This window comes from Lepisosteus platostomus, chromosome 21 (genome assembly GCF_059453375.1).
Source record: "Lepisosteus platostomus isolate fLepPlt1 chromosome 21, fLepPlt1.hap1, whole genome shotgun sequence".
Classification (NCBI taxonomy): Eukaryota; Metazoa; Chordata; class Actinopteri; order Semionotiformes; family Lepisosteidae; genus Lepisosteus; species Lepisosteus platostomus.
Genome location: NC_142631.1, coordinates 9296782 through 9319802, shown reverse-complemented (window position 1 = coordinate 9319802; position 23021 = coordinate 9296782). Strand labels below are relative to the sequence as shown.

Sequence of the window (23021 nt, the reverse complement as noted above, 5' to 3'; positions counted from 1 at the left end):
GACCTTGGTTTTGTAAAATGAGGAAAACCTTATTCTTGAACAGTATGTGCATGTGTTTAATGTCATTCTGCCTTTTGAAATGAAAGAAAAAGAAAAATCTCCTAGTCTTAATGCAATAGCCTCACCTGACTTTCAGTTGTGCTTAGTTCTACAGCAAAAGAATAACCAGCCTTTTTACTTATGGCAAAGATAAAAGACGTTTTAGTATGTTTTGGGGCCTGTAGGTTTAAAGAATGCCTACTGCTGATTACAGCTTATTGCATAGAAACTGGGCAGAAAAAGATGTCTTTGCATAGCATGCCCTGGATTGATCAGATCTGAAAAACTGGACAGTCTTTTTCACAAGTAAAACGACAGCACTGTTTCATAGTAACCATGAAATTACCATAAACATGCATTCATTTTTTATTCTTACGGAGGAAATCTGGATCTATATATATTTTTTAAACCTTTTGAAATGTTATTTTACTAGCAGATAACAAGAGTTATACCCGTATGAAAATAGTTATACAGTAGTAAATGTCTATGTAATTACTACTATATAATCTTTGTACATTGATCATTGAGGACTTATTTTTTAAATGTCTGAGGTGTAAAAATTTATTTAAAACCAAATTCCCCTCAATGTCAATGTCAAGTCCATTCACAGTAAATTTTAGCAATCCAAAATGTGGTGGGATTTATTTGCAGTAGGTGTAAGTGTTGTATATGTAAAAGATATTTGACTACACCTAAGAGAAACCAGATTCACTCAAATCTGTAGCTCATGATTGTAACATCTCTAACCTCACAATTTAGATGATCTACTGTATCTCCCATCAGCTGGTGAATAATATTTGTTTTGTTTTTAAAAGTACTGCAGATTCGATTGGCTCAAAGTCAGCAGTTTCTGAACACAGCCTAGTCAGGTCAGCATAAGCCAAAGACTAATACCTGAATGCTAACTATGGTCCATTTTTTTAAATTAGTCTGTTCAATCAAATTACAAATGTGTACAATCATTAGAAAACACACTTCTTCTTCTTCTTCTAACTAGTCCTTGGAAGTCTTCCAAGAACTAGTTAGGCAAATTTAGGCTTACAACATCCAAAATCTTTCAAATGTAGTAACTACTGTATATTGTGTTCTTTTCTTAACTGGAGATATATATCCAAAATTTTGGTGCATATCCTAAATAACTCCAAATATTACTTTGATTTTATATCTTGTAATCTGATCTTTTTTGTCTTTTGAATTCATTCAAGTCTTGAGGAAAGTGCTGTTTCACTGCAAAATTGTTAAATTAACTTGCAGTTCTCCTTCTCTGCCATAAGAGGGCAGGTGCCTAACACACACGTGCCTAACAGGGTGTTCCTCAGAAGAAGTTTGCTGCATTGTAATTTACTTTGGGACTTAATCTTTTAGACATGTAAAGAGTTTCTCTACCTGAATACAGCTGAATGACAATCATGCATTGGCCAATCTTTGGAAACACTAAAATGCATAGTTTTGCAGCAGCAAAAATATATGCCATCAATGAACTGTCCACAGACAGTTATTGAAAAAAAAAAAACGATGAAAGCAGGCTTGTGCAAAATGCTATTTAACCTGCACTTTGCTGTGACCTATAATTGTTAACATAATGTGCAATGACCTGTAATGTACTAACCTGTGATTTCTAGCTGGAAATCTGATGGTAGTCCTAGCTCTTATATATTTATTAATATGGTTTTATCATTCAGGAAAGGAGCTCCTGTTGACCATGATGTCAACAAGATTAAATCTGGGCATAGCTCTGCCTCCTATTTAAAGAATGCTATGAATCCTTGTCTGTGCACGGCCAATAAGTTGTTAGTCTAACCCATTAACAAAACCAAGTGCTCCCATTCCAAGCCAGGCAATCTCCATGCCCTGAACATCTGATCACTACGCCAAGTACACTGTCAGATGTAATAAGCTTGAGGACTTAATGTTAAGTGCCACGAGTAAGAACATTTTCTTCTTAAAAGAAGAGGATCTACTGCTTATCTGTTTATCCAGGGGATATAAAAAAACTGCATATCTGTAGGTACCCATCTGTAGGCAACTACAAGTAACTGTAGGTAACTATCTATAGGTAAGACCTCTGTACACCTTCAATACTGTATATGGCTGCATTTTAATATTAGACAACCCTTTTGACTGATACCACATTGCTGTTTTAGGGATTTAGAAAAAAATGAAGCATCCCAGGGTGATTCAGAATGAAAATCATCATAGGAAATTAACATTCAGAATCTGTAACACATTGACCTTACCACATTGGATGCATAAAACTGCAATTTTAAGAACATTATACTGTAAAACGTAAATGTTCATGTAGAATTCTTAGCAACAAGCAACTTGTATAGCCCACACTAAAAGTGAACAGAACATTTAAGGGAAAAGGCTTCAGTCTATACCTTAAGACATTTGCCTTTTCATTTCACAAAAAAGGACTGTGCTTACATGTCTCCCTTATGAAACAGATTGCCAATTAATGGAAATCAGAATCGACAGGTAACATGACCTGCAGGTCTTTTTTGGTTCCCGGAGATGTGATGACAAAGAGGACAACCGGCTTCCACATTACTTCCAGTAAAAACACAGGATGTCAGCCCCCACCTTGAAAAATGTTTAAAATCCTATGACAAATTCAGAACCACAGCATGTATGTCAATATATGTATGTTTTTTGTATTATTTTTTATAATCCTTTTTCACCTTAAAAACAGCCTAAAATAGTTCTACATACATCTTCTTTTCCCTCCATTCCTGTCCATCACTTTTTCTCTCTCTTATATAAGATATATATTTGTACAATATATAAAACAGACCCACACGCTTTATGAAACTGACTCCTTTTACACACATAAAGAAATGACCAGGGGGTCCAACTCTTTGTGTTGCGGTCATCAAATAGTCCACATGATTGCGAGATAACGGCTCCTTCTGCGAGCTTGGGCAAGGTAAGCCAGCCTCTTTGTTAGGTCATTTGGTGTGGTGCTTCCAGCATTTCCATAAGGAAGGTGTCAATGGGCGTGTCTCCTATTAGCTTGAAAAAGAAGAGGTGCTCCAGACATTTTAGGCCGATGGAACGCAGGGCAGGTAATCGCAGTAAAAGCTTGGCAAACCTTGCAAAAATTAAACAAAGGAATAGTTTAACATTATATGTTCACATTCCAGAGTAACATCTCTATGTATGTTAGACTATGACTGTATTTCTTGGTCAAGACTTAAAGGTTACTTGTCCTATGAAGTATAAACCTAACATTTTAGCCAGTATCTTTACACCTGTAATACTATCCACTTATCTGGTATTAAATAATACTGTAGTGCTATAGGACAATATTATCATATTTTGCAATCTTTTAAGGGTCTTATTTTGATGTTACCCAATAGCATGTTTTAAAAAATTGATCAGAACTGATTAGGAATCACTTTAGGAAGCCAGTTACACAGATAAAGTCCTGTCTGCATTGACACAATGTTGCTGTGTTTCCATCCACAACAAGAATGGTTCTAAGACAACATTGGCAATTGCTTTAGTTGTTCACATATATTATTAATTGCTTGGATTTGAAGAAGCAGATACAATTATACAATTTTTACAGACAGTTACACATTGAAATTCGGTATATACTGACCTTCCAGGCTGTTCTGGGTACTTCTGTTTGCAGTAGGCTTCCAGTGAGGCATAGACTTTCTCACGCAAAGCCTCTACTTCACTGGGGTTTGAAAGGCCTTTGGAGTCTGTGCAGACAGATGAAATAGCATTCAACATGTTCAATTAAACAGCGCTTCAAATAGGCAACATGATATATGCTACTTATTTTAACTGCCTATCTACTGCTTACTAATATTACAATGCAGGTTTTTATCAACATTGTAAAACAAATTTTATTTTGAACAGTATTGTATATACCATATACAAGAGGCGTGATCGATTATACTGTAAAGAATTATTCAATGATAATCAGTTAAGGAATCATTAACCACCTGAGTTTCTGGTTGGATAGACCTGGGACAGACATACAAAAATCATCATCAAAGAAAGCTAAACACTTTCAGTAAACGCAGGATCCCTGTCAGAAGTGCGCCCATTGTGGATTACAAAAGTCAATTCTTTCTCGAAAAGGCTCAAACTATTCCATTCTAAGGCACTAAAGTACTGCTGACACTGCTAGTATTCATTTCAATTGTAGATGTTCGCTGTCAGGCTTGAGGTGGACAAAATATCCAGTAAGGTGCTCATGTGATTTTGCTGTGACACAAGTGGTGTCCAACTGCATACCTCTCAGGCAGCTATCTACACAGTACCTTCATGGTTTTACACGAAAAGGTTGAATAATACTATGGAAATAATGTAATGTTAGTCATGTGTATTTTTCACAGGAAGAAACTGATTATTTTCCCAACACAAGGACTAACAGCTTTCAGAGCAAGATATTTGTTGAAAGAAAGAGAAGTGAGGAATAAACAGATGCAGACTTGTGAAGAACACATTTTCTGAAGTAAATGAGTGATTCTAGAGACAAAGTTAAAAATCATATGAAGGTAATTCTCTAGTAAAAATAAATCTCAGCGCATTAGTAATTGTTACACTAAACAGAAAGTTTAGTTTTGTTGGCAACTTAAGTTAGTCATCTCTTCTATGATATCATATTATATAGTCTTTTACAGATACTTTTCTGACAGGCAGCTTTTCATGTTGTGTTGTCTGAATGTGCTGCTTTTCCAGTGAAATGCTGTAAACAAAAATGTATTGGTCCAGCTACTGTACATAATTATTATGTACCTTAAGCTCAAATGATATTCCTATAGTCAGGACCATTCATTTTCCTGCATGGCATTTCTAATAAAGACAAGGTAAAAACATTTCTTGTTGGATATGCAACAAAAGCCTACAGACTAAGCTACATGAATTAGTATAGGAGTTCTTTAGCAACTAATCATTCTGAAAATTAACTCTGAGTTTGCAAAATCTATTGATATCCAACAAACGTTTACACAGTGAAATCTGTTTATTAGTTATATAAACTACTACTACTACTACTACTACTATTACTACTACTACTACTACTAATAATAATAATAATAAACTATTTATAGAGCACCTTTCATACAAATAGTATCTTAACATGCTTTACAAACCAAGTGTAAAAATAAAATCTTAAAATTAAGAGATATACTTTCAGTTGTAAAGGAAAACACAGTAATACAGAAAATAAATAAATAAAAATTAGGAAACTTCACAGTATGAATAGAATTTTTGCTATCTATTTGTAATTTGCATTCAGTTTTATGTCTTTGCTTTGCCAGCTTTTCTATGGGGAAGTGTGTGTTAGCCAGGCACACACACATATTTAAGAAAATTGAGTTACTGAGGATTTTTTAAATGCTTTTACCTTTAAAATTATTTCAGGTTTTGATTTAATTGCATGTTTGATTACCATTCCATAGAGCACATTTCAAGTTGGTGCACTATGACCAAGTTGCACAGCCATTTTAACATGATGAGAGGTGATGCAGTATTAAAAAGGGCTTTGAAAAAGCTCTACATTTTGAAACTAGGCCAGGAAAATCAATTTTTCACAAAGGCAGATTGAAAACTCCAGTACAGAAAAGCCTGTCTTCCAAGGATGTATCTTGCATAATGATGAATTTACCACCTGCAACTTTTTAGCATGACTGTTTTTAAAGAGGGTTTTATATCCATGGAAAAAATACTTTTAGCCCAGCTACCAACATTTGCCAAAAATGGTTACTTATTGCTCTGTGATGCCAAAAGCATTTTGTTTTGTGACACAATGAAATATTGACATTTAAATGTATTCAACAGCAAGAATAATAAATCATTATTCATGGGGAACACATGTTCTCACTTTCAGATTTTCTTGCTCATTATTTTTTCAACTCTTGGTTTTAGATCATAGCACTGACTTGCATGGCTCTCTGACAACAAAACCAGACATAGGAATCCCGAGCGGCTCCACCAGTCAAGGTGATCAAAATGCAGGTTGCACCCTCTGACCTGGAAGTAGATGGTGCAAACCTACAGGATTCCCCATGTACCAATGGAGGCAAGACACCACTGGGATAGGAGCAAGCATTATTTAGCTACAATCTCAGTGAGGCTGTGACACCTGTGTCCGGCACCTACTGTATAAATTTGAAGTGACATCAGTGAAAATTATGCCTCTCTTCTAACTGATGTTAACTCTCCCACAAGGCACTGCTCTACTCCCATAAGGCAGCCTCTCCCTTGTTGGCTCTAACAACTGGGTGTGTCAGAGCAGCAGATCTGCAGGTACTCCGCTTCCCCACATAACATAGGAGTCAAAAGCTAAGTCTTAATACAACTGGAAAATAATCATTGGATATAAACAAACAAAACTAGCAAATTAAAACAGCAGGCACAGCTTAGCTGCACTGGCTTTTGTAGTAAAATATCCAGACATTAGGTGAATATATACCTGGGTTGAACAAGACAATGGCTCTCAGGCATCCCAGTTCTGTCTTGTCCATCTGCATGTCTCGCATCTTGGATACTAGTTCTGTCAGCACCCTGCACAGGCAGGGAGAGGAGAAAAACCAACAGCAGGAACAGCTAATGAGACTGGGCAATGATGAAAGCACATGTCTCTGGTTTACATAATTAAAAACAAGCATATAAAATATTTACTGACCCTCCACCTCCCTCAAACACACAGAAAATAAAACACAAGTTAACAAATACATTCAAACCCCATGCAGTGGATTCTGTTGCTCTTATTATAGCTATTGCTCAGTATTATAATTACACAGCTTTTTTCCTGAACAAAACAAATATAGTTGAGACATCTAAAGGCTCCAATAACAGGGGCCCAATTTTCCACTGTGGGTAAATAGCCAATCTAATTACCTCAGGAGGGCAGTGCGTCCTTTTTGCTCTCAGTTTAAAATAAAGACACAGACACTTTAGATAAAACATCTGAACACACAAACAGTATAATAAAACTGGAGAACATACATAAAATCCATTTTAATAATGTATCTTTTGTATGTTATTACTTTACAATTCTGCTGTTTTATAAAATATTTGCTTCTGTTACATCACAAATACTACACATATTGGAACCTTTATGCCTACAGCCTTGGATTGTATTTACAGCATATTAAACTATAAATAAATAAAAAGTATCTCATTCAACACCATAGTGTTCCACTTTATGAGGTAGTATTTGACACCACGGACGTCTTTAGAATACACACATAAACTATACATTTGCCATGTGGAAGGACATGACTAAGAAGGTCTTGAAATTAAATTAAATGGAAAGCGCTGTATAAACTCTACGAACCTACCTTGCTCCACACTTGTCTGATTCCTTTGTTTAAGCAATGCATTGTGTGCTATAAATGATCCCCAGTTCTCATCCTTCTAATTCTGATCCATTTAATGCTCTTTATAAGTGAGGCTCATTTTCAAGAGTTATGGCACTTTGATTAATTTAATTTGCCCCAGGGACCACTGTAAATGGAATGATTAAACTCTTTAAGTTATCCTATCTATTTCATTGGCCATATGCTGTCTAACAGTTGCTCTCTAGAGAGCTGGGTAATATGCTGCGATCACTGCTCTACATCTAAAGGGTCCTCATTTTAATAGTTCAAGGTCCTTTCAGTGATTTGTAAGAGACTGAAATGGTATCCATAGAAATGCTGGATTGCAAATTAAAAAGAAATATTTTTATATACTTCACTATGTTGTGTTAGAATACATTAAGTGGGCTCTAGTACGCTTTGACTTATTTCAATTTTTTCAGGAACTAACTTAAAGTCCTGTTCTCCAGTGCAGTGCAAAGATTTCAATTTAAACCGTGCTAATCTGTGACCTTATCTTTCCGCTTCATTGAAATATTCAAAAGATTATATCCAACTGAGTCTGACTATTTGGAAACTGGAAAAAAACACTAATAATTTCTAAAGCCTTGTGTTTTTATTTCTCAAGAGGCAATGTCTTGCCCTAGGGAACACCCTGCTGAATGATTCAATGACCTTGGCTATAATGGAACTATAAAAGGTTTAGAAATGTGATGGGCTTCTCCTGAGAAAGTTAAATTTCACTTTCAGGCAGAAAATGTTTTATAAATCCATAGCTCGGAGCATTAACTGTGCCTCTTGAATATAGAACTCCAAACCATGGCGCAAAGCATTATTTCAGTAGTTCAGTTAGATCCTAATGAATGCAATAGAGGGATTAAATGTATTAGAGGTTATTTGGTGTAACTTGCCTATCTGAGGAAAGGGCAGCCTAGCTGCAATGATAAAGCTGATTGAATCCTCCCTCACTATTGTGAGGAATGAGCTAGGGAGCTGTTGCAAGGATGTAGATGGGTTGGTGGTAGGGCTGCAAGAGGAACCGTGCAAGGTCTTGAAGTTGAGTATATGTAAAGGAGAGAAGGAGTTGGGTAAGATTAGGATCTGACCTTCCAACTGAACTTCTGTTATAAACTCCATAAGATGGGAAACACACCTGTCAAAGATGGCTCCCACCCCTGCACTGTGTGCGCTGTTGCGATGGACATGGAGGCCAGTTGCTAGAAGGATTCCATCTTTAACTGCTATGGAACGGTGTGAGAATGAAGCAATTAAGAGTTCGTTCCACCCTGAAACAAAGGTTAAAAACAAGAATGAATGTTTTTAGATCTATATCTTTCACTTAAAGGGAGACAGCATGCACTTACTCATATATATCACCGTACATTTAATTTAACTTAATACATTTTCAGCAAGTGGGCCTGATCTCAACAAGAGCTATGGATTAATTTATTAGTTTAATTTGTAAGTGTACATAATATTAACATGTACAATAAAAATTCAGTTTTGCAGTGCGTAATGAGAAACAATGACTTCAGATGTTGCTAAATTAAATTTGTATCAATAAATCAACATTTAAACTCTAAATTCTAAAATTTCTTTATAGTAAAAATTAGAAAAAAAATCTGTTGTTATAGCCCAAAACAGAAGAAACCTCACACATAAAATTATTTTCACAACTGCTATTTGAAGGAATGAAGAAGCCTCGATCATTTGTATTTGTGCAAAGATGTCCTGAGTGGACAAGTGTGTTAAAAAGTTTTTTTTATTTTCCTTTAATTTAGAAGGTATTATGTTTCTATCATAATCCACATAAGGTAATAAAATCTAATTTTAAAAAAAGAAACAAAACTAATGTGTGTTTCAGTAAATAGGACATTTTGCTTTAATGATTGTTGTAACACTGATGCTTTTTATTTAGATCTGCAATGTTTTACTTAAAAATGTGCAAAATAAAAACACAAGACAATCTTTGTGCTGTGTGCCAGGAATGATGTAGTCTTTGCTGTAGTTTTAATGACTGGGCTCCTTTAAATGTTCTGCCTAGCAACATATTCTATTTTCCCCCGTGTTCTAAGAAGATGCTTTTATCCTTTGAGACTGCAGAACTAAACAATTTATTAAAAGACAGCTTGAGATCTTCTGAAAAGGCAGATTCATGTGCAAGTGCTCATTAACATCATATAATTCTTACTTTTCTTTTAAGAACTTATAAAAGCAGAAATGGACAAAATATTGGTTTGGTTAGCAGCACTTCTTCTCCACATACTGCATACAGACATTAAAAACATGACTCTATCAACTTGAACTTGAAGTCTGACATGGGAAGAAAAATAAAAACTGAACAATAAAAAAACAAACAAAAAAACTTTTAACTGTTCTTTTAACTCAAAAAAAAAGATAAATCAAATTTAACCAAATTGATAAACACACTCCCCTTCCCCTTCATTACATTTCCCTCTCTGTTGACTCTCATGCCAGCACTTCTGTCTTGTCTCGCTATTAGCTAAGTTTTATAATGTAAATTTTTCATTTTCAAATCTTAGTAAAAAGGCTGCAGGGGTGGCTTTCAATAATGTATCAAGCAAGAAGTTAAAACGCTAGAGGGAAGCTGAATCACAGTCCACCACTCATCAAATCAGAACTCAAACAGGCACTCAGTCACACTTGCTCTCCTGATGACAGGACAGGCCCCTGCAGGAATACAACTCCCCTGACGAACCTTCTGAAACACCTAGAAAATCACAACTCCCCCTCCCCCAAATCCTACCACAGCAAATGTCCTACAGGAGGCCAGGGACAAAAAAATACAGCAGTCTCAAAAAGATAACGTCTTCTCCAATTCATTACACACAGAACATCAGCACTTCAATCACACAAACCTCACAATCATGCTAATTGTGAAGCAAGGTAAAAGGAGGAAATTCCATCATTTTTCATGCAGACCACACCTGAAAAAAGACTGGTGCTACAGGGGATTACCAACCCGTTAAGTTTTCTACTGATGTTATTTGAAATTAGTAATGAAAACTGCAGGGAAGCTTTACATTTGAATCAAGTCTGATTCTGGGTGATGTTGTAAATCATTGTTCAAATCAGCGTTGCCTAAGCTCTTTAGTGAATCCAGCCCTTACAACAGAACACGCCTTTGTCTTCACTGTCATTCTGACACCAAAAATGGAGAAGTCACAGGTAGGGCTGTGACATATGGTACATACACATGGGAGAAGGAAATGGAGCTCTCCTCAATGACAGAGCTCTTCCACAAAGCGATCCTTCTGTTTTCTGTTTGTGTGAATGAGATATAGAGGAAGTGCAGAGAGACAATGAATTAAAAAAAAACAACAACCAATCTGTAAATCTAAAGTGGATGTCAAATATGAAGCAAAACACTCAGGACTCCTGATCCAAGGGTTGCAGGTTAAAATCCCAGCTGAAGTGCTGCAGCTGTACTCTTGAGAAAGACCCTACCAGGATTGCTTTATAAATGGATACCAAAAAGTAAATATAAAGAGAAAAATAGGCACTTGTAATAAACTTAATAAATGAATCATTTTAATTTATTGTAAAAATTCTAATGTTTTTGTTTGCATTCCTAAATTAATCTAATCCTCTGAAATGTTGGCAAATCGCATGACATTTTGGTCCGATATTCTCTTTCACTAGTACTACAACTTAGAACACCCATTAACTGATGAATGCTCACGTTGTTCTGTTTTATCAGGTTGAAAAACATTAAAAGCCCTGAATCTTGCTTAGAAAAAAAGAGAGGCACAGAATCCAGAAACATCTCTTATATGCAGACATTCAAATTAATTAACCAGATGCACTAAACTAATTGATACTGGATAGATGAACAATTGAGATTTTCTGTCTTCGATGTCAACTTTCCTCAGAACAATAGACCAATTGCTGTATCACAACATCCCTTATTTATTTAACATAACAATAAAATGATTGTCTGCAAGTCATGTTAACTGCTGCTGTTGTGTGAAGCTCCTGCATGCCTAATACCAAATAAAATAATCAAATTGCAATGGCAGACGATATTCTTAGGCACAAGGCAAGAATTTGTCCTTGAAGATCTCATTTTAACATTTCCTTCTCTTTTGATTTTGTGTGTGTTTCCAAGGGAACTAGATTTCGCATTATGGCTAGGGAAAATCTAAACTAAGATAATACGTAACACAAGGATAAATATGGTTTGAAATGTTTTGAATGAAGGTTTTACATGCTTACCGGAAACAATAATAAGTAAAAAAAAAATACCTTTATGGTTTTCTGTGAAAAGAATGGCTTTGGATAAAATAATCTTTATTGGAAAAGTAAAAAAGTATTTCTTTATTTTATTGGAAATGCAGCTAAAAAAAACCTCCAGTTGATGGCGAGTACAAAACAGCAGGAGCACTTGTGTTTCCATAGCGATGTCGGTTCAGGGTAAAGGGTCACTCAACAGGTTCAGGTAGCTATGGAAGCAGGTATGGCTGGCATTTAGATTCTGAAGTACTAAGCTCTGAAGACATATTAAGTAAAAATTAAAAATCTGTGCTACCATGAAGAGTTCTTTCCAAAAAACTATTTTAATGTGAAAACAGATGTACAGAAGCTCTTAGCTTTAGAATAAAAGGTAAAATATTTCCTTTAGACACAAAATAAAGGAGAAATCTGCTTCGGACCCACCTGCTCGTAGGAGAATGACTTGGTCGTCAAGTGGCAGTTCCGAGAAGTGTGGGATTCTCTTTGCCCACTCTACAAGTGTGAACAGTTGCTTATCTGCTGCTTGGCAAATGTTGGTGACAGGGTCATTAGGCTGCAAGAGGGAGGAAAAAACAAGGCATTAATGGTGTATCTTAATGGACAACTATACAAAAAGGAACAGGTAAAGGTTTATTCCATGCTGAAAGGAAAAGAGACTGTGAAGGACATCAGTCGAAAAGTTGTGTCTCTTTTCTTTTCTGTGTGGAATAAACCTTTGCCTGCTCCTTTTCAGCCTACACACACTGATACAGCTATCTACTTGAACTGTAAAATAAGCTGGAATGAAATACTCTGTTTTTTAAAATGTGCTTATAATGCTGAAAAAAAAGAAAATTTAGTACTTATGCATCCTTGGACCAGATATTGAACCATGTCCATTCATTGTAAGAAAACACACCCTTTGTAAAAATTCATTTGCTAACACTAAATCTCACTGTCACAATGGAAAAGTAATGCCACTGCATTACTACCACTATGACAAAGTATTACAGAATTTATTTCAGCATTCAGCTTTTAATAATAAAAAACATACTTTTTAGGAGTCTTTTCACAGTTTTTAAGTAAAAAGATCCAGAATGATCTCACCCCTGCATTGTAGAAAGTACATTTGAGACACTGGAGGACTTCACACCCCTTCCCAATGTAGAAAATGTATGTTTCCATGGCAACAGTATTACAAGCAAGGTGACCTCAGAGAATTGAAGGCACGCTATATATTTTAGCACAAAATAACACTTTAAATAGACTATAAGATATGAAGTAGGTGAGAAGCAAAATGTTTCTTGATTCTCACAGGCATGAAAGGGGCTATTGTTCAAAAATGCATCGACCAAACTACCCTTCTCAGGTTTTAAGTCAAGACTGTTTGGCTCAGCCCACGATAAAACCACCTCTCTTCAACACTGAGGCCTCAAATCTACTCAAGTCATTAAACTTATACACAGAGGAGGAAGAGAAAAATGTAAAACAAATACACATTTTGTCTTGGCTTTTGCAGGAAATACCTAAAAATGAGCATAAAAAATTAGCAGGCATTTTTTCTGTCCTCTGTGGTGTTTCCTGAAGAAGACACAGTAAATTATGTATTTTATTTTACCTAACCTGGGACTAGACTAGCTCATCAAGAAGTATTACTTTTAAACAAGTATACGAGGGTTGAGTTAGAAATGCATGTTTCTGAAAGCTGACACCTTTAATAATCACCAACATCTCTTTAAAAAAAGCTTCATAATGAACAATGACATCCGAGAATCACATGCTTTGCAATTTTTTTATGATTATTTAAGAATAATAAGTTTTAAAATGTTAGCTTAGCCCACATGATTAAGAGTTAGCACCCTGGTCATAGGACAAAGAGGCTCTACCCCAAAAAAGACACCAAAACACCAAAACCATTGTGGACATTACGATAGTAAATCATGGATGGAAACAGGGCCAATTAGAAAGCATCAAGAGGCCAAGAGGAAGGAACCTGAATTTGAGCTGGAGGTAGGACGCCAGACAAGACTATGGCCCAAGAAGATGACATTAGGAACAGCAGGGGCCAAGAGAGGGAAACCTGGGGTCACGTTGGACATCGGTGAACAGAAGCAGAATAGACCACAGAAGAACATGCAGTCCACATAATGAGTGTGAAAAAGTGAGGCGATCATGAAGCACGTATAGAAAAATGTGTCAAAAAAGGCTAACGCAAAATGAGAAGTGTACTTTTCCTACTTTCTATCTTGTTTTCTCTTTCCTGCCTGTTATTTGAAGCACAATCTATGTAATGATTTTAGTGGAAAAATGTGTGAAGAGGTGTGTGCATTAGTTATACATGGCAAAAGTTGGTAATGATTCCAATATACAACTGGATGAGACTGGCTTAACTGACATTATCTTTCCCAAACTTCAGTTAATATCTTCCATATCATAAACAAGTGATTTAACATTGAATTATACATTTCAAGGTATACATCGACACATGGCAATACAGTAATCTTGTCAGAAATAATTGTACATAATTAATATGATCTTTTAATTAGGTATTAATATGACTACAAAGAATTTTCAAAAGTAATCATTTATCCTTAATGTATAGTTTCTAGAGAAGTACTTTAAGTACTGTTGAAGAAAAATAACATTTTTGCAGACTTATCTATCATAAGTGAACTGAACGCCAACCAAACATATATTATTTCCAGGTGACAATCAGACACCAAATAGTAAGCTTTGCTTAAAACCCTCATTGAAGAAGATAACCATGGAATAGCTAATTGTTGACAGTCTGACATTTTTAACAGCTTATTATAATAAAAAAAACATACTTTGATTCTTGAAAATGAAATGTCAGCAAAAAGCTATAGTTAAATGCAACTACTCTTAAAAGATGTTTCATGTTTTTAAAGTATTTAAAACAACTTACTTGAGAGCTGAAGTACAAATATAATACAGTTTGTTAAACAACAGGAAGGCTTGTAAACATTTCAGGAGCTCTAAGTAATGGATCTCAAGTGCCAAACTTCAATCAGCATGTAGAAAACATGGACAAAATCCCTATGTCTCAGTAAATATTTAATTGGTAATAACAGTTATATTTGTTGGTTCACCAAAAAAAAAAAACAACTGTGTTTGTGAGAACAGAACATGATGTTCTGCTTTATTATGGTGTGACATCCACCAGTATTTGAATTAGTTTAATTTGTTTAGTTTGCAATTGAAATACAAAAATGTTGAGAATTGGACCCTACACAAAAGTGCATTTAAAACCAAGAACAGGAGGCTCTTCTTTACTAAACCAGAAGATGTTATATATATGGAAATAGGATCTGAGATAGACGTCAACAGGGGTTTAGAAAAGGTAGGTAGGTCTAGCTATAATTCTTTGAACAGTGAAACATGAGCCAGAAGACACTAGCTAAGTTATGGCAAAGTGCCTTTGAAACTGAGAACAGGTGACACTTCTTTACTCAAAGGGGGAGTATGAAATAAGTATGAAGTATGAAATAAGCTACCTAGTCATGATGGGAACCCTAGCTTTTTTCATGAAACAGCTGGATGACATCCTCAGATCAATTAGCTACCAATTACCGAACCGGCAAGACAAGCTGAATGGCCTCCTCTCATTTGTAACTGTTCTTGTGTTCTTACATATTTCAGATAAAATTTACCATTAACTGTATATATTATCAAACAAAACTCCTTCATATCAGAGTTCCAAAGTTATATAGCAATAGGCAATGGTATATATTGTGCATGTTGTTATGTACTTTTAATAACCAGAAAAAATGTAAGATTGATACGATAAAATTGTCTTATCAACTACACACCCCAGTCCTGTACTACTTTTTGTTATGACAGAATGAAACATTCAGCATTTATTTTTGCTTGTCCACCTCTATTTAGCACAAAGAAAGAAAAAGCAAGCTAGAAATTGGAGCAAAATAGCTGTAGATTGCAGGTTTAACTGGACATGTCTGCACTTGTTTTACAACCTCATTTAAAATGTCAAACAAGTGACCCCTCTCCCCACCAAAAAGGAGCAATATATTTTTTGATAGAGTTCCTTTTACCAGTAAGTTGACACATACTGTAACACATCAGTTTGTACAACTGAAAAAACCCAGCTTGCACAATAACAATCCACCATTTTATTTTACAAAATAAAATCAGAATGCAGGAAAGGAAAATCTTAAATGAAAGGAGGCCTGATTATTATTATGCAGTATCTGTGGAAGTTAGACAGTAAAAGCCTTTTTCACAACTTTCTTTCCCAATGCACTCTACACCAGCAAAATCTTCAAGGATCAGAACTTCAAATGAGGTTCCCCAGAGAAGATTAGGTTAAGACAAGGGGAGTTTATCTAGTGCATACACTTTCTTTTTCTTCTTCTATTCCCATATAGATACGCATCTGCTGTCAATACTGTTCTGTTTGAATCACACACTGACATCTGCAAAGGAAGAAAGCAAGACACTTGAATACTAAGTTGATTTGTCAGGTATTTCTACAGTGGAAGGAAATTTCCATAGCTTTCTGCAGGAAAAATATGACCCTCTAAGTCCATGGTAAAAACTTAAGATGTATTGAAATATAGAGGTGGAAATGCAATGTTTCAGTACTGAAGACCTCACTATGTATGACATAACAATTATCATTGCAGAGCATTTCTAGAATTTAATTCATATTCATTTTTCTTTCTTTCACTTTTAGTAGTACTCAAACATTCTCCTTTGAGTTATTTGCAGTTAAAAAAGTGATAAAGCATAAACCAAAACATATGTTGATTTAATTGTTTTGCACCTTCTATTCTTCTGTTCAGGGTCATTCCAGAGCATACCTGTAAGTATACATTACACTTCATATATGGTCTTGTGTACAGAATTGAATCACAAAATGAAGCAATATACTTTAGAATTCAAAGTTTATTTGTAAGGAACACACTGCAGTCTTTGCAGTGATAGACTACAAGTCCCAGAGTTCTGGTTAACATGGTGGTTGTTCTAAATAATAGATGACAGATTTTTCTACTTTGTTTGTGTTTCACTGACTTGCTTTATATGAGATTCAAAAGGACTGCAAAGGGAATTTCAGTCAGTCTTGTCCACAAAACAGCCTCTTAATGAATTATGAATCTTTAATCAATCCCTGTGTCCACCTTCAACCATCTGACATTAGCACATTAGAGCATGCAAACTTATCACATTCAAAATTAAGTGAACATATTCTGTCAATGGATGCTGCTTTCTGTTTAGTGCATCTAATTATTACTAGATCAATCTACTGAACTTCAGACTTATTTAGTATATAAATAATGCATCAAACACAAAAGCGGCCCTTTTGCTCTCCAAGCAATGCCTGGGAAAGCATAGAAATTAATTAACTTGAGAGAGCAAGACTACACGTTCTTATCTTTGTTACTTTCATTAAAAGGCTACAAGGCCATTCATTATTTTTTGGGACTTTATGCTGAAATAAAAAAAAATACAGTATACCATTAAGTACCAATAATGTATAATGGCATGTCCTTTAGTTTTGTTCATAAACAAGTCCTTCTTATCAGTACTTACAGTTTATACTAAAAAAAACTTGAAAATGAAAAATAAGAAAAAGCAGCTCTTTAGGCTCTTGAAATACTAATAGCTCTTGAAATACTAATATAATAAAACCCCAGACAACAGCATCATTTTCTTCCCCAAATTTAAAGGACTTGTCTGCATTATTTAAAACAGATACCGATTCAAATTTCATCTATGAAAGTCCTACTTGAATATTGTCCTATGAAATTTTTATCACTTGCAGCATAGGAATAAAAGACCAGACTGCTTAATTTTTTATATTGTACTTAAACAGCATGATGGAAGGTTGGAGAAAGATTGGTGGATACTATGGAGACTTTACAGGCCTTTCATAGTCAAAGTACTATTAAAATTATGTGATGCCAAAGCCCTTCATGTGAAAAAAACATAACCCTTAGAACTACAACCCATGCATGGTATAAAACTGCACTTTAAATTTCTATACAGGAAGTAACAGCACTGAATGAGGATGTCTGTTTTTGGAAAAGCGATAAATCTATGACAAACACAACTGGTTCAATGAACTTTATTTCATTCCTTCACTTTGACTGACATTTTCCCACTTGCTTTTCTGTCACAAATGTGTGGGAAGTATAACTTACAGAAAATTTTGGCAATCATGATTTTGTTATCCCCTAGTCCTGCAAAATTTCTAGACCACTGAAACACCTGATATTTTTATAAAAATGCTGCAATGATATTAAACATTGTAAAACAAATATATCCTTCAACCTTCTGCACCAAAACCAAGTTTTAAAGACAGCCTGATAGATACAAAATCGACATAGTAAATTTGAGAAAAATTAAAAAAGAGAAAAAGCACATCTACTGTATATAACAGTGAAGAAGGTGGTCTTTTAATAACCATGACTGCTTCATCTAGAACTAGATCATCATCTCCCTGTTCAGTTTGCCTAACCTTTAAACTTACACTTGTTCCATTAACACATCATGCTCCTTTGAAAGATGACCAAAATTGTCTTTGATGTCCTTGCATTAACACAACCAGTGTTGGTGGCTTAATCTAGATTTGCTCCAGAAAGCAAAGCTAAAATCCCACTCTAAGACAGTCTACTCTATAGACCAGTAAAAGAAAAAAAAGCTTTAAAATGAAGGCATTACCTTGTCTGACTTGAAGCTGATTACTAATGCCTGCTTAACTCCTGTTCTAGGTCAACATGAGATAAATACACTTTATTCAGCTTGACCAACCTCCAGCTATTAAACAACACTGCTGTATTATTCATGAGTGCTGCTCATGGGCCAAACAATTGCCATTAATTAACACATGGAGCGCTGAGTTTTAATAGACTGGGAAAGAAGAGAGTGACAGAGCAAAGGGACATGTGTTTAATCGCTTTTTGCTCAGCCATGTCTCCATTAAGAAACATGTCTTAATAGCACTATTGTACATCGCTTCTGATCACTGTGTACTTAAACACAAAGTGAAGAAAGGAAACTATTTTTGAACAGATGGAATTTATGGCACACAGTCTGAGTATTTCATGACATATTAAGTGACATGGGCATTTCTTTTTTCTGGTTTTTGCTTTTAAAAAAACAGTCTAAGATATAATTTTAAAACCATGAGAGTAAAAAAGCATGTTAAAATAAAATAAAATCTTATTACTCATCTAAGTCTCTTTAAAAGGTCCATTTGTAAGGCAGTTTTCAGGAAGACCTTAAGAAGGAACTCTGAAAATATGGTTTTTCAAAGATGTAATTAGTCTATACCAGTCTAGAACCTTGTATATTTTCAAGCCTGCCCTAGTGTGATAAAAAGAGACATGTTCTTGAATGTTTCTGCATAACACAAAGACATGTAAGATTAAATAGAGGATAAAACATAACTCCTGTCTCTTCTTAAGCCATAACTACATTGAGAAAATTCTTCTTGTTCTGTTTCCATCATATAAAAGAATTGTTTGTTTTGACTTAATAGAAGCCCTGGAAACACTCTAAGCTCTCTTCTGGCTGGACATTTTAGTGTGTTTGGATTACTCCTTTCTACCGCTTAGTGGCTCATGATGTAGCGCAATGCTGCTTCTCCAGCCCTCTAAGCGAGTCTGAAATGCACTTTGGTCTCATCAACAGCTCCTTCGCCTCCTGCTGAGGCTGAATTTCCCAGTGCAAGAAGAAGGCAGAGCTGACAAAAGCATAGTGCTTTAGTGTGTAGAGCCACTGGGATAGCCCACTGGGAGCCTGTTAGCGTCAGTGCCTGCAATGTACATTTCCATCACCTTAAAAATAGTACCCATTTACTCAGATATCAGCCATCAGATTTTTAACTTCACATCCAAGGCATTTAGCTTCTCTACATACATGTCCCTGGAGTCTTCCCGGTCTCCAATTGCACAGAGTGTTCTTTCCCAGAATGTTTTTACACTGGACTGGACCAAAAAATCTTGTTTTACAGTTTAGCCATCTTTGAAAAACTAAAGGTTTTTAGCAAATTTAGCTAATTTTAGGAATGAGAAAGAAGAAATGAAATATCCACATTGCACAGTGCTTTGTATTAAAGAAAAAAAAGGTCAATTGTGATCTCAGAACTGGATCTAGTTATTGAAATAAACTGTGAGACAATGTATAAAGAATAATAATTGTTGAATATATGTCATGAATTTGGGATCAAATACTCCATGCTTATGACATGCACAAGACAGAAAGTATACTAACAGAAACAGAACTGTAGAAAATAATTAATATGTGACATAAAAACAACATACTAAAGCATTCTTAAAAGCTTTTATGACAGTTTAGTAATGAGTACCACTTCACTTTCTACTGCTGAAAATCCTGTTGGTTTTTCACTTTCTATGTTTGGGAATTTGAAGTCTCCCATAAAATCTATTTCTTTCTACACATACATCTCTTATGCCTATAACTGTATGATTAATATCTAAATTTGGATATGTGCAGCTTACTCCTAACACAATACCTTTTGAATGTTTTAAAGCAATTGTATCTTTCAAGAGCATATTGATTTAACATCTATTTCAACAATGGAAACAAATTACTCTATTGAGGTACAGCTAATGACTTGTGGAATTCACAGCTGACAACAGTGGGAATGCCCACAAATGTATAAAAACATGCAATAGTCTGATTCACTTTTAACCTACTTTTATGTCATTTACAATTGTATAATAACACTTATTTTTCCACATCACCCACTATTGCTAATTTAAATTCAATTCATGCAGCATTACTTGCTATAGCCCTACATCTTCCTTGTAGAAAAACATATTACTTTAGATATTTTTATTTTTATATTTCTCGTGTAACAGATTTACACCAAATGGCACAATGACACTGAAACATAGATAAATAGTTACTGAAACAAAGCTTAAACATTCATGAAGCTAAATGGAAAATAAGATATAATGTAAAATTAACAGGTAGTTTTCTTTCTTCCACAATGAAAGATATGTAGTTGTTGAACCACATATGAAAGTTTAGTTGATGAGTGTTTAGCCTGTTAGTTGCAAACAGTTTTCATATTTTTTGTTTAGAATAATATATTTCACTCATGGAACTCACAGAAAAGAATAAAACAGTAACATGAAACATTTTAAATTCTTATTTCAGAAAACACCAAATCAGAGTCATCAGCTACATCTTTAACACTGGCATAGTGATGGGAAACTAAACAATAACATAACATCAGATGTTGTTTACCTACTCTTTGACATATTTCCATTCACAAGTGACTGGAAGACATAATTATGCAAGCATTATTAAAATTTTTAAACAGATAAAATTTGTATTCCACTAATAGGAAGTATGCCCTGGGTCTTTTATTATAGTCTGATATAAGTTGGGAACTTTTGGAAATACGGCTGATCGAAATAAATGAGGGCTATGTGTGTTTCGATTGAGTTTAGCAATTTTTGATAGCTTAATATTTACTGTACTGCATTAGACTTGAGTTTCCATGCTCCTCCCTTCGATCTCTGAGCTGTGGGCTTGGAGTTTTAGTTTTGAATCATTTCCTAAATCATAAATTATTTGTTCAAAATTAATAAATTGTCAACTGCATAGCACCATTTGCTAGAATGATCTATGGTTTAATAAAGTTGTTACTTCCAAAATTGTTGTGCAGCCTAGAATATTTGGTCCTGTGGAATATTCAATGTTACTGTACAGCTGTGTATGCTTGGAGCTCAGAGAGAACACAGGCTGTTACCACCTTTTAAAAGTAAATGTGTATCTGCATATACTAGTAAAAGAAATTCCACAATAATTAAATGTAAAACTATCTTAAAATATAATATATAACATGATAATTATTTATAGCACATGATGATATTATAATTAAGTACTCATATAATTAGTAAGCAATTTCCAGATATTCTGTAATTAGAGACACAATGTAGAGTCTTAGTGCATTTTTTTCATCATATTTAAATAGTAATTTCTGAATATAAACACTGCATTCGATATTTGTTTCTCAGTTGTTCAGAGTAATGAAGAGGGTGGTAGTTTATCTAGTCAATAAGGAAGATGTAAGCAATGTGTAATAAAATCTATGTTCCAGCTGCTTGTACTGGATCACTAAGAGGATCCTGTCCTACAGTATATTCGAAGACGTTGCATTGTGACCTGTTATGTCCTTAAAAAAATGTTTCAATTAATTGATATCTATCAAATCTAATTTTAAAGTAAAACTTTAACTGACTTCACTTTAATGGACTTTGGATATAATGCACAAAACCAGGTAAAGGGTATTTTATCTGCAAAAGGAAGTACCCGACAGACCCCTTTAACTGTACTGTACTGTAATACACAACAATATACTGTAGTATTTTTATATACAGCTCAGTAATGGATATACATATTCAGTATGCATATAAACAGTATACATATTTTTTCTCATATAAGGCTGTGTTTTTGGGGCTTGACATGTCTCATTTGTAATTTAATGGACAGCCAGCAAATACTGGACACCCCTTTCCCCCTATTAGCACTGTATACTGTATTAGTGAGGGTATACTGTATTTTACATATTTCATGGCTCCTGAGAGATTATACTGATTGTTCAGTCAATACTGGCAAAACCAGCACTGCTTTTATTCACTTTTTTTGGCTCCAATTAAAAAGTGATTTTTAAAAAATAAAATTATTTAAGGATCATCAAAAATGTTTCCTTCTGCAACTAATCAAATGATACACATTTGTATACAAAGGCTATCTAGTATTTTTTACTAAAATATATGGTAACAGCCAGAATAGCCAGAGAAAATACAGACGGTCAAAAACAAAACTAACACATTAATTGTCAATATCAATCTGATTTGCTTTTCCTTCTGCGACGAGTGTCAAGTTATGAGTTTTCTATAATTCTACACCACTCTTAAGACACTGGATTGTTCAACTTCTAAAGGCCATGAGAGACTTTCACTCCAACGGCTTTTCAGCAAAATAAAGCTAAAGAACATCATAAAGAACAGCTATAGTGCATATATAATATTCATCAATATTCAAGAAGCTCTGCACAATTACTGAAATGTAGATGTCAAACAAAACAGTTTCAAGCACTCTAATATAAAACACAAACTTAAAGAGATTTGAAACTCAAAAGAGATGTCCTATCCCCCACTTACAAATTACATAATGTGTCAGTTTAATGAAAAAATAATGAGTATCTATGATGGTTCTGATCAAACTTTTTTTTTGTCCCATTTGGAAAAACTTTACTTTTTTAATGACTAACAGGCCTAGGAGTGCTACTGAGCCTCAGCTTCTTACCTACTCCAGCAGGTGTCGCTGTCACACAACACCGATGACAAGGATAGAGTGAATGATTCATAGTGAGAAAACTATTAAGAAACACCTCCCAGACTGTAG

General features: G+C 34.8%; 1 protein-coding gene across 3 annotated transcripts in view; it reads right to left on the bottom strand.

Moving 5' to 3' along the window:
* Positions 1-2669: 2669 nt before the first annotated feature.
* LOC148643982 (retinoic acid receptor RXR-alpha-A) overlaps positions 2670-23021 on the bottom strand; it is a 134792-nt gene continuing 114440 nt past the window's right edge. For all 3 annotated transcript variants that reach the window (XM_088615495.1, XM_088615496.1, XM_088615497.1), the window contains exons 7-11: positions 12039-12168; positions 8515-8647; positions 6473-6564; positions 3644-3749; positions 2670-3130 (exon numbers count right to left, since the gene is read on the bottom strand). In XM_088615495.1, the coding sequence (XP_088471621.1) occupies positions 2983-3130; positions 3644-3749; positions 6473-6564; positions 8515-8647; positions 12039-12168 (609 nt within the window). In that variant the 3' untranslated portion in view covers positions 2670-2982. The remainder of the gene's footprint in view (positions 3131-3643; positions 3750-6472; positions 6565-8514; positions 8648-12038; positions 12169-23021) is intronic.